The following is a 14,223-nucleotide window of genomic DNA, read 5'->3' as shown; positions in this document are numbered from 1 at the left end:
GAGCTGCACCCGACCCCCCAACATGCCCCCTCCCATTAATTAAACATGTTCAGTAACCAGGCTAAAGCTTGATCTCTCACTGGTTTAATAATAAAGCACAAAGCAGCCATATTTCCCAGTGAGATTCTTTTAACTAGTCACAGAGTCACCACTGTCACAGTGTCCTGCCTTCATTCCGGACATGTTTGCTCCTAAATCAATGGCACTTTCTCTTGCAGAGCTGTTTTTCCCACGAGTCAGTCCCTGGATGGTGGCTCTGGGTGTGGTCCTGGTTCTCCTGGCTGTTCTCCTTCCCGTGGCCAGTTACTGCTTCTGGAGGCAACACAGAGCAAAAGGTTAAGTAGCAAGAGGCAGGAACTTTGAGAGAGAGAGAGAGAGAGAGAGAGAGAGATTAAAAAACAACAACAACAACGAGGAGTCCTTGTGGCACCTTAGAGATTAACAAATTTATTTGGGCATAAGCTTTTGTGGGCTAGAACCCACTTCATCAGATGCGTGGCGTGAAAATACAGGAGCAGGTATAAATACACAGCACATGAAAAGATGGGAGTTGCCTTACCAAGTCGGGGGTGGAGGGGTCAATCTAACGAGACAATTCAATTAACAGTAGGATACCAAGAGAGGAAAAATCACTTTTGTGGTGGTAATGACAGTGGCCCATTTCAAACAGTTGACAAGAAGGTGTGAGTAACAGTAGGGGGAAATTAGGTTTTGTAATGACCCATCCACTCTCAGTCTTTATTCAGGCCTAATCTGATGGTGTCCAGTTTACAAATTAATTCCAGTTCTGCAGTTTCTCGTTGGAGTCTGTTTTTGAAGTTTTTTTGTTGTAGAATTGCCACTTTTAGGTCTGTTATTGAGTGACCAGAGAGATTGAAGTGTTCTATTGGTTTTTGAATGTTATAATTCCTGATGTCAGATTTGTGTCCATTTATAAATAAATGAATAAAGAGCCCCCTCCCACATCCAAACTCCATCCTGGAGCCTGCACCCCAAACCGCCTCCTGCACCCCAACCCCCTGTCCCATCCGTGGCCACACCCCAGGGCCCATACCCCCAGCTGGAGCCCACACCCCAACTCCCTGCCCAGCCCTCAGCCGCCTCCTGCACTCCAAACCCTTTTGCCCCAGCCTGGAGCCCTCTCCTGCACCCCAACCCAAACCCACACTGCCAGACAGAGCCCTCACCTCCTCCCACACCTCAACCCCCTGCCCCAACCTGGAGCCCCATCCCGCACTCTGAACCCCTCATTTCTTGCACCACTTCAGAGCCTAGGGGAAGCCCCGAGGCTCTGCGTCCTGCCCCCTGCTTGTGGGGCTGTGTGTAGCCCCCGACTATTTTTTTCTGTGGGTCAGTGGCCCCTGATAGAAGAAAGGGTCCCCAGCCCTGCTTTAACAGATACGTTATGTGGGTTGAGTCCATGTTTAGGTGCCAGAGATTAACTAATTTTGAGTTGTATGTAAAGTTTGTGTATGTGCCCAGAGAGCTATGCTGGACTCATTTCCAAACACTAAACAATCAGAACCATTAACTGTCACTGTCTTGTTCCCTGGGCCTTTCAGAGAATTCTCCGCACGAGCTGCCCTGGTGAGCTGTGGCTAGGATGCTGTAATAACACAAACACACTCAGGATTTGCACAGCTGGTCTGACATGCTGCTCACACTGGGCACAAGATGCTCTAGCTCAGGCTGTGCTCAGCAGTGATAGTGACCTGAAAATCCAGCTTAGGAAGGGCACCTCCACCCCATTCTTTGCTGGGACACCCACTATCTACCACTATCCCCCCTAGGGGGAGCTCTTCCCTGTTATCCCTAGGACCAAGGGGCAGACACCATCCACAAGATCAGGATCTGGCCTAGGATGGAGCCAGCAAGACCCTGTTCCTTATCCAGCCCAGGTCAAAGTCCCATTCCCATCACTCTCTTCCCTCCCCCATCCCCACAGTCGGGAGCTGGGGCCATTCAAGGGATGGGCACAGAGGGCACCAGACAGGGAACTCGATAAACAGAGACCTTCCTTCCCACAACAGCCATATCTGATGTGAGTGGGTCTAGGACTCAAGCAGCAGGGTCGGCTGCTACGACCCATAGAGGCCTCCGCCTGTGGGGACAGGTTGAACCAGCCATCACTGTAGTCCAGTCCCAGGCAGCAGGGATGCAGAGGGCAGAGTCCTCCACAGACAGACCTATCTGTGTGACCCATTTGTCCGGCTCTTTGTTTCTCTGTCTCATAACTACAGTGGAGCTGCATTAAACAGTAATAGGAACTTCACCCTACACGTGATGGAATGAAATCCAACCTCTCGCCCTTTTCTCTCTCTCTATCGCACTGACACAGATGAGCTGCGAAAGGGAAGGGGCCTGAGCAGCTCTGTCTAGCAGCCCACATGGGCCAGGCTCATTGCTGGAGACCGGAGGTGAAAGCAAGCCGGTCTGGTCTGGTCCGGTGTTCCGACAAGAGCCAGTATGCCATGCTGGACCGCACCGGCTTCCACAGTGGGGATTTAAAGGGCTCAAAGCTCCTCACGGCTGTGGGCAGCCCAGAGCCCTTTGAATCCCAGCCATGGCTCTGGTGGCTGGGCTGGGGCAAGGATTTAAAGGGCTCAGGCTTCCCTCAGAGACAGGAGCTCTGGGCTCTTTAAATCCCTGCCCCAGCCCCGCAAGCTCCGGGTTCCCCCTGGCGGCCAGCGCCCTGGGCCCTTTAATTTGCTCCTGAGCCCCGGGGGTCTCCCAGCCACCTCTTCAGCTGGGAGCCCCTGGTTGATTTAAAGGCCTTGGGTCTCCCAGCCACAGCTGGTGCCCCAGGGCCTTTAAATCTTGAGAGGCCCCGCCTCTTCCAGATGAGGCCATGCCCCCCTCAGGACTCCAGCAGTACCGGTAAGTCCTGTAAATTTCTTTCACCCCTGCTGGAGACTATAAGACTTGTCCAGTATTTAACAGGATCTCTCACTTGGGATCCCCCCTTCCACAGCCATGTAAAGAGGGAAGGGGCAGGATTTCACCCTCAGTGACCTGCTATGTGCTGTGTGTTTATGTGCGTGTGTTTGCTCTCATATCCAGGAAGCATTTTGTATTGGGGGAGGGGAGGGAAAGGGAAATGTATCATAGACAGCTGCAGCGGCACAGCAGCCAGCAAACAGAGCTGTAAACAGGGGAGTTTCACTGGGAGTTTACAGGGTGAGTCTTCGGGGGAGACCTAGACCTAGGCAGAAGAACTGACAGGCTAGTGAAGGGAGGGGGTGGTGGTCTGCCAGTGTTCTGGTGCCTGTTGGGGTTTGTTTTGGTTTTTGTTTCCATGACTAACAGGTTTTCAGTGGGAAGGCTATGACCGATACAGAGGCAGCAGTGAAAGACACAATGAGGATGACTGGATGTGGAAGCTGCGGCATGTACATGATCCTGGAGGGGTTACCTGAAAAGAGTTTCGTCTGCATGAAGTGCCGCCTGATAGAGCTGATGGAAGAAAAGATCCGAGGACTGGAGATGCAGGTGGAAACTCAGGTCGAGTTTAGAAGGGGGTTCGAGCAGATGATGGAGCAAAGAAATGAGGCGGCTGAAGGGATAATCTCAGACTTGCAGATGGAAGCAGGACCTAAGAATTCTGAGGGGAGACTGCTGAGTGAGGAAAATGGACGGTGGAAGCATGTAACTAAGAGAACCAGGCAGAGGAAAAGACGGGCCAGTGAAGGAGAAATAGAGCTCAGGAACAGGTTTGCAGAGTTGGAAAATGAAGAAGGGGCACAGCAGGTGGTCGCTGAAGGTGAGAGGGCAAGGAAAAAGAGGAGAGCAGCTAGCCCTACAGGAAGAGGGGAAGAGTCAATGGAGACACCACCAAATGTGAGCCCCAGGAGAATACAGGATGGGTTGCGGAGGATTGCAAGGGCGAACAGGAATCGAGAGGACTTGCAGCCAGTGGGAGCAGGGGATAGACCAGAGAATCATACTGTCACCAGGAAAAGGCAGGTCTATGTGATTGGGGACTCCTTACTGAGAAGAATAGACAGGCCTGTAACTAGAGCTGATCTGGAGAACTGAAGGGTGTGCTGTCTGCCGGGTGCTAAGATACGGGATGTGGACCTGAGGCTGAAAAGGATCTTAATGGGAGTGGGAAAGAATCCGTTGATTATCCTTCATATGGGAACGAATGATACGGCTAGGTTCTCACTGGAACTTATCAAGGGAGTCTATGCAAGGCTGGGGAAGACACTTAAGGAAATCGAGGCTCAGGTGATCTTCAGTGGGATTCTGCCTGTTCCTAGAGAAGGGCAACAAAGGTGTGACAAGATTATGGCGATCAACAGATGGCTCAGGCAGTGGTGCTATAAGAAGGGCTTTGGGATGTACGGCCACTGGGAAGCATTCATGGACAGAGGACTATTCTCTCGGGATGGACTTCACCTGAGTAAGGAGGGAAATAGACTTCTAGGATGGAGGCTCGCCCAACTGATTAAGAAAGCTTTAAACTAGGAATTTGGGGGAGATGGTTGGGAGATGTCCAGGTAATCTCCACGCCAGAATGTAACACCAAGAGGGAAGAAAACAAAGTAAGAGAGGATACAGCCATGAGCAGAAGAATGGACATAAGGAGGAAGGGTAGTGTAGATACCAGTCTAATAGGTGATACTGGTGGTAGAATGTCTGTGCCTAACCAGATAAAGAATGTCAGTGAAGCCAAACGGCAAAAATTAAGCTGTCTGTACACTAATGTGAGGAGCCTAGGAAACAAAATGGAGGAACTAGAGCTACTGGTGCAGGAAGTGAAACCGGATATTATAGGGATAACAGAAACATGGTGGAATAGTAGTCATGACTGGAGTACAGGTATTGAAGGGTATGTGCTGTTTAGGAAAGACAGAAACGAAGGCAAAGGTGGTGGAGTAGCATTGTATATCAATGATGAGGTTAACTGTAAAGAAATAAGAAGGGATGGAATGGATAAGACAGAGTCTGTCTGGGCAAAAATCATATTGGGAAAGAAAGCTACTAGAGCCTCCCCTGAGATAGTGCTTGGGGTGTGCTACAGACCGCCGGGGTCTGATTTGGAGATGGATAGAGACCTCTTTAATGTTTTTAATGAAGTAAACACTAATGGGAATTGTGTGATCATGGGAGACTTTAACTTCCCAGATATAGACTGGAGGACAAGTGCTAGTAGTAGTAATAGGGCTCAGATTTTTCTGGATGTGATAGCTGATGGATTTCTTCATCAAGTAGTTGAAGAGCCAACAAGGGGGGATGCCATTTTAGATTTGGTTTTGGTGAGTAGTGAGGACCTCACAGAAGAAATGGTTATAGGGGACAACCTTGGTTTGAGTGATCATGAGTTAATTCAGTTCAAACTAGATGGAAGGATAAACAAAAATACATCTGGGCCTAGGGGTTTTGATTTCAAAAGGGCTAACTTTAAAGAATTAAGGAAATTAGTTAGGCAAGTGGATTGGACTGAAGAACTTGTGGATCTAAAGGCAGAGGAGGCCTGGAATTACTTCAAGTCAAAGTTGCAGAAACTATAAGAAGCCTGCATCCCAAGAAAGGGGAAAAAAGTCATAGGCAGGAGTTGTAGACCTAGCTGGATGAGCAAGCATCTCAGAGAGGTGATTAAGAAAAAGCAGAAAGCCTACAGGGAGTGGAAGATGGGCGGGATTAACAAGGAAAGCTACTTTATTGAGGTCAGAACATGTAGGGATGAAGTGAGAAAGGCTAAAGGCCATGTAGAGTTGGACCTTGCAAAGGGAATTAAAACCAATAATAAAAGGTTCTATAGCCATATAAATAAGAAGGAAACAAAGAAAGAAGAAGTGGGACTGCTAAACACTGAGGATGGAGTGGAGGTTAAAGATAATCTAGGCATGGCCCAATATCTAAATAAATACTTTGCCTCGGTCTTTAATAAGGCTAATGAGGAGCTTAGGGATAATGGAAGGATGACAATTGGGAATGAGGATATGAAGGTAGATATTACCACATCCGAGGTAGAAGCCAAACTCGAACAGCTTAATGGGACTAAATCAGAGGGCCCAGATAATCTCCATCCAAGAATATTAAAGGAACTGGCACATGAAATTGCAAGCCCATTAGCAAGAATTTTTAATGAATCGGTAAACTCAGGGGTTGTACCGTACGACTGGAGAATTTCTTAAAAATAGGAACTATGTTAGCAAGGAAAAAAAAGTGATCCGAGTAACTATAGGCCTGTTAGTTTGACATCTGTAGTATGTAAGGTCTTGGAAAAAATTTTGAAGGAGAGGGTAGTTAAGGATATTGAGGTCAATGGTAATTGGGACAAAATACAACATGGTTTCACAAAAGGTAGATCATGCCAAACCACCCTGGTCTCCTTCTTTGAGAAAGTAACAGATTTTTTAGACAAAGGAAATGCAGTGGATCTAATTTACCTCGATTTCAGTAAGGCATTTGACACGGTTCCACATGGGGAATTAGTAGTTAAATTGGAAAAGATGGGGCTCAATATGAAAATTGAAAGGTGGATAAGGAACTGGTTAAAGGGGAGACTACAACGGGTTATATTGAAAGGTGAACTGTCAGGCTGGAAGGAGGTTACTAGTGGAGTTCCTCAGGGATCAGTTTTGGGACCAATTTTATTTAACCTTTTTATTACTGACCTTGGCACAAAAAGCGGGAATGTGCTAATAAAGTTTGTGGATGACACAAAGCTGGGAGGTATTGCTAACACAGAGAAGGACTGGGATATCATACAGGAAGATCTGGATGTCCTTGTAAACTGGAGTAATAGTAATAGAATGAAATTTAATAGTGAAAAGTGCAAGGTCATGCATTTAGGGATTAATAACAAGAATTTTAGTTATAAATTGGGGACGCATCAGTTGGAAGTAACAGAGGAGGAGAAGGACCTCGGAGTATTGGTTGATCACAGGATGACTATGAGCTGCCAATGTGATATGGCCGTAAAAAAAGCTAATGTGGTTTTAGGATGCATCAGGCGAGGTATTTCCAGCAAAGATAAGGAGGTGTTAGTACCGTTATATAAGGCACTGGTGAGACCTCATCTGGAATACTGTGTGCAGTTCTGGTCTCCCATGTTTAAGAAGGATGAATTCAAACTGGAACAAGTTCAGAGACGGGCTACTAGGATGATCCGAGGAATGGAAAACCTGTCTTATGAAAGGAGACTGAAAGAGCTTGGCTTGTTTAGCCTAACCAAAAGAAGGTTGAGGGGGGATATGATTGCTCTTTATAAATATATCAGAGGGATTAATATTAGGGAGGGAGAGGAATTATTTAAGCTTAGTAACAATGTGGACACAAGAACAAATGGATATAAACTGGACACTAGGAAGTTTAGACTTGAAATTAGACGAAGGTTTCTAACCGTTAGAGGAGTGAAGTTCTGGAACAGCCTTCCAAGGGGAGTAGTGGGGGCAAAAGACATATCTGGCTTTAAGACTAAGCTTGATAAATTTATAGAGGGGATGGTATGATGGGATAGCCTAATTTGGCAATTAATTTGGCAATTGATCTTTGATTATCAGCAGGTAAGTATGCCCAGTGGTCTGTGATGGGATGCTAGATGGGTTGAGATCTGAGTTACTACAGAGAATTCTTTCCTGGGTGCTGGCTGGTGAGTCTTGCCCACATGCTCAGGGTTTAACTGATCACCATATTTGGGGTCGGGAAGGAATTTTCCTCCAGGGCAGATTGGCAGAGGCCCTGGAGGTTTTTCGCCTTCCTCTGCAGCATGGGGCACGGGTCACTTTCTGGAGGATTCTCTGCAGCTTGAGGTCTTCCAACTGCAATTTGGGGACTTCGATAACTCAGACATAGGCTAGGGGTTTGTTATAGAAGTGGATGGGTGGGATTCTGTGGCCTGCATTGTGCAGGAGGTCAGACTAGATCAGGGGTCGGCAACCGGTGGCTCGCGGCTCACCAGGGTAAGCACCCTGGCGGGCCGGCCCGGTTTGTTTATCTGCCGCGCCGGCAAGTTTGGCTGATCGCGGCTCCCACTGGCCGCGGTTCGCGGTCCCAGGCCAATGCGGGAGGCAGGGAGCGGCGCGAGCCGAGGGATGTTCTGGCCGCAGCTTCCTGCCTCCCGCATTGGCCTGGGACCGCGAACCGCGGCCAGTGGGAGCCGCGATCGGCCGAACTTGCCGACGCGGCAGATAAACAAACCGGGCCGGCCCGCCAGGGTGCTTACCCTGGCGAGCCGCGAGCCACCGGTTGCCGACCCCTGGACTAGATGATCATAATGGTACCTTCTGACCTTAAAGTCTATGAGTCTATGAGTCTCTCCCTTCCTGTTTTAGCATAAAAGTGGTCACTCTGTATTTGGATGGAGGGAATTGAATTCACTGTTCCTCACCCCAGCAACCTTTGATGACAGGTAGCTGCCCCTCTGCCCCAGTATCTGCCATTGCCCCACTGCCTCCCTCCCTCCTCGGTATCAGTCCTTGCATCCAGCTGTGAGAGAGAAGCACAGAAGTTGGATGTTTCTGTTAAAATGATCAACAGTGAAATAATTGCAAATGGTGACAATTAAATTGTCATCGATCAGGCTTTAATGTCAGCATCCCAGCCCCACTTGATAAGTATGAGCATCAAACAGCGCTTCTTGCAGACTCAGACAGATCTCATTGGGCTGGTGCACCCAACTTGCTTGCTTACACCCAGGTCACTTGTTCAATGCTATCTTCAAACCCAGAAAGGCTGGACACATTTTAATAAATGGAGGGTGAGATTTTCACCCACACTTCAACCCCTTTATAGTCAGTAAAAGGACCAAAACAGCATAACTGGGCTCCAAAAGGCTTGGATCCAGCTAGGGGAGGATTCGCTCCAGTGCAGGCAGTGCAGAGAACAGCTGCGGGCTGCCCTCTGAGGACCCACTCACAAGCCCTGTTGTAGGGGTGTAGGGAAGATGGGCCTGGGAACAAGAGGGGGGTGTCAGGGCGGGACCACAGCGCACGGTGCTGCAGAGATTCTGGGCTGTGCTGCTGCCCATATGCACCCAGGGAAAGGCTGCTGTAACTAAAGGCACAAGCTAAGCCAGAAAAACCCACTCTTATTATGGAATAAGTGTATCATATGGAGCATTATGCTGGTATAACATGAGTGGTTTAAATGCCCAACTTATTTTATACTGGTATAACCCTTCTGCCCCTCTGAGTTGGAAGCAACAAGGGTCAGGTTCAGTATCCAGGGGTTCCATTTCAATAACGCAATACGAAACCGGCTTGAGCCCCCACCCAGTGACCTGGGACAATTACATACCATCCCCCTGGGCGCATTTAAGAGGCAATACTTCCCCTCTTGCAAGCATGGAGTCCAAGTGTAGCAAAATCCTTTTAATAAAGGAGGGAAACAATACAGCATCATGTTAGGGAAACACCACAAACAGGATTAATAACATAAACCATGAGCAAAAGACCCACCAAGTAAGTTTTGGCAAGGTCCTTTTCCACTTAGGTCCTTTTCCATCTTAAGTCCAATCACCCCAAAGTCCAACAACCCAAAAATCTCTGTCCCTGGTCAGTGCTGCCCCAGAGTTCAAAAGTTTATCTGCAGAGTTTTACCCCCCAAGCCTGAGTGGAAATGGGGGGAGGAGCAGCACACAGGGTATTAAGGGGCACCTTACATGGTTTGAGGCTGACTGTTCCACCTCTCCGTAGAGTTCTGCTGCAGCCTTCACCACAAATGGCTCCACTCCACCAGTCACTTTGCTCCTCCAGCTGACCCATGAGTTGCTTCAGCTGTCCCTGCAAACCACTCCGCTCACTGTTCCACTGACCACTCCAACCATCCTATCATTTCAGCGTGTAATAGAGAAGTCCCAGTGCTGGTACACCATGAGCCAAAGCAAATTCAGCTCAGTAGCCTCTAGCTAAACTCTTAATAGGATCAAAATTAGCTCTGCTATTCAGCAGTGGAGAGAGGGAACACAATTGATGTTCTAAAACCCTAACAAAACACATACCAATTCCCCCAACCCCTCTCAATTCACTGGGTTTTGGAACCCATGTCCCTTGTCTAGCAAGTGCTACTTATTTGATGGTGAGATCCTCTGCCATAAAACAGTTTCATAGTCCTTCATTCACATAATCAGGATAACAACACTTTATTCCTCCTGCTCCAATAACGAGAAATTGGGGACCCCACAGCTGTCAAAGTGACCGTTTAGGGCTGCCATGGGCTCATGCTAGGCAGGGTGGGTGTGCCTATACAAACAAGATCAGCCCCTGAAATTCTTTTCCACACTCCCATAGTTCACCACCAGATGTCAGGGTAGAGCTCATCCTGACTCTGCTTACACTGGTGTTACTTTGCCCTGCAGACAAGCCCTGAGTTACAGCGGGGGCTGCTCTGGCATCCAGAGCACCCAGGGTCAAGAGGATACAGGGTAGCGCTTAAAGCTGCCTGAGCCCTCAAGTGCCCCTGGGCTGCAGGTTCTGAGCACAGAATCTCACCCTGAGAGTTTAGATCACATTGAGCAGAGGTGTCCACTGGGATGCCCAGGTCTTTTTCCTGAGTATTTTAAAGCCAATAACCTGCATGCATAGGTCTGATTATCCTTGTAACGTGTGTTACCTCACATTGATCAACACTGAATTTCATCTGCCATCAGGTTATCCAAGCTTGGTCCCTCTGAAATAACTCAGACTTCTTTGGTAACCTAAATCATTGTGTGTTAGCTGCAAATTTTGCCACTTTCAGGCTTATCCTTTGTTCCAAGTCACTGATAAATAGACCAGGGTCTCTCAAACTTCATTGCACCGCGACCCCCTTCTGACAACAACAATTACTACATGACCCCAGGACGGGAGACCGAAGCTTGAGCCTGCCTGAGTCCCGTTCCCTGGGTGTGGGGGCCAGGGCCAAAGCTGAATCCCAAGGGCTTCCATCCCAGACAGGGGGCCTGTAATCTGAGCCCCAGTGCCCAGGGCTGAAGCCCTCAGGCTTCAGCTTCAGCCCCAGGTGGTGGGACTCGGGCTTCAGTCCCAGGCCCCAGCAACTCTAAGCCACCCCCGGCGACCCCATTAAAACAGGGTCAAAACCCACTTTGGGGTCTTGACCCACAGTTTGAGCACCACTGAAATAGACTAAACACCAGTCCTAATACCTGACTGTGAGGCACCCCACTGCTAACCTTTTTCCAGATGAAAATTGACCATTTATTCCTGTTCTGTGTTTTCTGTCATTTAGTTGGTTTCTGATCCAGGACAACACTTTACCCCTCACCCCATGATGACTTAGGCTATGTCTGCACTACAGAGCTTCTAATGCCACAGCTGAACCGATGCAGCCGGGCCACTGTAAGATCTCTAGTGGAGCCACTCTGTGCCAACAGGAGAGAGTTCTCCCATCGGCATAATGATTCACGTCCAGCGGGCGGTGGTAGCTATGTGGGCAGGAGAGTTTCTCCCACCGACATAGCGCTGTGCACACTAACGTTTATGCCGGTGTAAATTATGTCGCTTAGGGGGTGGAATATTCACACTTCTGAGTGACTTAAGTTTTGGAGCCATAAGTGGTAGTGTAGACAGCCTTAGTTTCCTTAACAACTTTTTGTGAGGAACTTTTTAAAAAACTTTTTGAAATACCACATCAGTTATGTCATTGGGTTCTCCTTTGTACCATACTGGACTGACAAACTCACTGACATTTAATCGATTAGTGAGACACAAACCTAGTCTACTCTAGGAATTTATACTGGTATAGCTACGTTTCTCTGGAGTGTGAATCCACACCCCTGAGAGATGCAGTTTATATTTACCAAGCTAACCCCTGGTGTAGACAGTGCTAGGTCGATGGAAGGTGGGTTGCGGGGAAGTGGGTTACCTATGACAATGGGAGAATCCCTCCCTTCAGCATAGGTAGTGTCTATGCCAGGGGTTGGCAACCTTTCAGAAGGAGCTGTGCCAAGTCTTCATTTATTCACTCTAATTTAAGGTTTCGTGTGCCATTTTAATGTTTTTAGAAGGTCTCTTTCTATAAGTCTATAATATGTAACTAAACTATTGTTGTATGTAAAGTAAATAAGGTTTTTAAAATATTTAAGAAGCTTCATTTTAAATTAAATTAAAATGCAGAGCCCCCCCGGACCGGTGGCCAGGACCCGGGCAGTGAGAGTGCCACTGAAAATCAGCTCGGGTGCCGCATTTGGCACGTGTGCCATAGGTTGCCTACTCCTGGTCTATGCTGAAGCCCCCCAGCAGCAGTGGTGCAGCTGCACTGCTGTAGGGGTTTAAGTGTAGACATACCCACAGTTTTCTTTTCCAGCTGTGCTGCTTGGACTTTTTCCCATCATTCTCATAGAGCTGATTTAGAATTCTGGTTTAGTTCTTGTTTCAGCCAATTTACCAGGCACTGAGGTAAGGCTCACTGGACTGTAATTCTCAGAATTACTCTGGCCAAATTTTTAAAGCTGGGTACAACATTCCCAACCCTCTGAATCTCCGGGAGTGTAGCTGATTTTAATGAGAGATGCGTATTATTGTTAGCAGCTCAGCCATATCGTCTGATGTCATTTCAAAACTCTTGGGCGTTTGCCACTTAGCAGGGATCTAAGCTGCTCTTGGTGGCTGCTGGCTCTTTAACTTATCAGTTGTTCCAATATCTCCTCTTCACACCTCGATCCCAGGGCAGGTCTCTCCCCAACATTCTCTGTGGTGGAAACTGATGCAAAGAAACCAGTCAGTCTCTCAGCATTGTCCTTACCCTCCTCAATTGCTCCCTTTCCCCCCTCCTGATCCAGGGGACCCATCGATTCTCTCACAGGCTTCCTGATACTGATGGACTGAAATATTTCCCTGGTATTTGTTTTATCTCTCTGGATGTTCACTCTCCTAATTCCATTTTAGCCTCCTAATTCCCATCGTGCACTTCACCGGATGTAATGCATGCTCCTTTCTGCAGGCTTCACAGGGTTAATATTTTCCACTTGCTGAGGGATCCCTGTTTGGCTCTAACAACCGCCTGCACCTGGCCGGGTGGGGTTACAATATTTCTCCCCTTGCTGATTCCTTTGCTGCTCGGGAGGTGCCAGGCTTTGGTTGCTGATGTAGCCTCCAGGCTGAGTCTAAGGATTTTAACTTTGCTGCTTTAAGGTCTTTTTGACTCACTTCACATTATCTTGCAGAAGAGATATTAGGGTGACCAGACAGCAAGTGTGAAAAATCGGGATAGGGGATGGGAGGTAATAGGCACCTATATAAGACAAAGCCCCAAATATCAGGACTGTCCCTATAAAATGGGAACATCTGGTCACTTTATGTGGTGTTAACTCATTTCTCTTGGTTTCATTTTTAGACAAACTCCAGGCTGAGCTCAGTAAGTTCCATTCCCCCCCAGTATCACCCTGTGTGACATTGTCTCCTGCTCAGTGTGTCGGTGTTCAGGGGCGTTCTCACCCCTCTGTCTGTGTTTGGTTGCAGGGTGGAGACGCGCCCAGATCTACGCAGGTACTGTACATACCACTGGTGTTTTATCCACGGTAACACCCACCTTCCCCTGGGAGCTCTCTGCTCCTTTCCCTGCACAGAGCATTTTCTTATGACATCCAATAGGTTGGAAACAGCAATGTCACTGGGGTGGATGGAAAGGGGCAGGAGACACCCCAGGTTTATTGGGTATCAGGGACATGCCCCCTTTCGGAAAGGGCTGTTTGGTGATGAAACGCTGCCCCCTGGTGTCACCTTTCCAGGGCGGTACCTGAGATCTGCAGGATGAACATTCTTATCTGGCCATCTTTTGCACTGAACTGTTCAGTTCTCTCTTTCCAGCAACAGGGTTTCTATACTCAGACCGAGCTTTAGCCCACAATTTCCTTCTAGCGTAACAGGACCAGACAGGAGCTGTTCAGTGTCTCCCTGGATTTGGGGGGGAGGAAGGCCCTGTCCCCACTACAAGGGCAGACAGGTTTTTATAACCAGCTTGTGACGCTCCCTTGACCCAGTTGCAACAAATTGTGCCCACGCGGAAACTTTTCTGCCTCACAGCCGTGGCTGAGGGGTGTGTGTGTGTTTGTACCCAGCCTGCAGCCTGACTGTGTGTGTGCCCTGGTGCATGCTGAGAGAGTCTGGGCAGCTCCAGCATGGATCAGAGAGCCCAGGGGCCATGCACGCACATTGCAGCACCGCTGGCCAGGTGTCCACGCACTCCGGGGTATCTGACTGCACAGAGCTGGCGGGGGGGCATTCAAGGCAGTTACATAAACACCACTGGGGGTCCTGTTAAGGTCACCACCTCTGA

At 48.5% G+C, this 14,223-nt stretch overlaps 2 protein-coding genes across 4 annotated transcripts in view; both read left to right on the top strand.

Annotated features, from left to right (window-relative positions):
• Nucleotides 1-14,223, top strand: part of LOC120383937 (E3 ubiquitin-protein ligase TRIM39-like) — a 961,691-nt gene that overhangs the window by 139,888 nt on the left and 807,580 nt on the right. The window lies entirely within an intron of this gene.
• The window catches only part of LOC120383908 (butyrophilin subfamily 1 member A1-like), a 40,046-nt gene that overhangs the window by 20,224 nt on the left and 5,599 nt on the right, over nt 1-14,223 (top strand). For 2 of the 3 annotated variants that reach the window (XM_039502231.1, XM_039502232.1), the window contains exons 5-7: nt 219-335; nt 13,282-13,302; nt 13,407-13,433. In XM_039502231.1, the coding sequence (XP_039358165.1) occupies nt 219-335; nt 13,282-13,302; nt 13,407-13,433 (165 nt within the window). The remainder of the gene's footprint in view (nt 1-218; nt 336-13,281; nt 13,303-13,406; nt 13,434-14,223) is intronic. The other variant, XM_039502233.1, reaches the window with a different exon arrangement.

The sequence above is a fragment of the Mauremys reevesii genome, linkage group 15 (genome assembly GCF_016161935.1).
Source record: "Mauremys reevesii isolate NIE-2019 linkage group 15, ASM1616193v1, whole genome shotgun sequence".
Classification (NCBI taxonomy): domain Eukaryota; kingdom Metazoa; phylum Chordata; order Testudines; family Geoemydidae; genus Mauremys; species Mauremys reevesii.
Note: the sequence above shows the minus strand (reverse complement) of the source record. Positions and strands in the feature narration are given on the sequence as shown.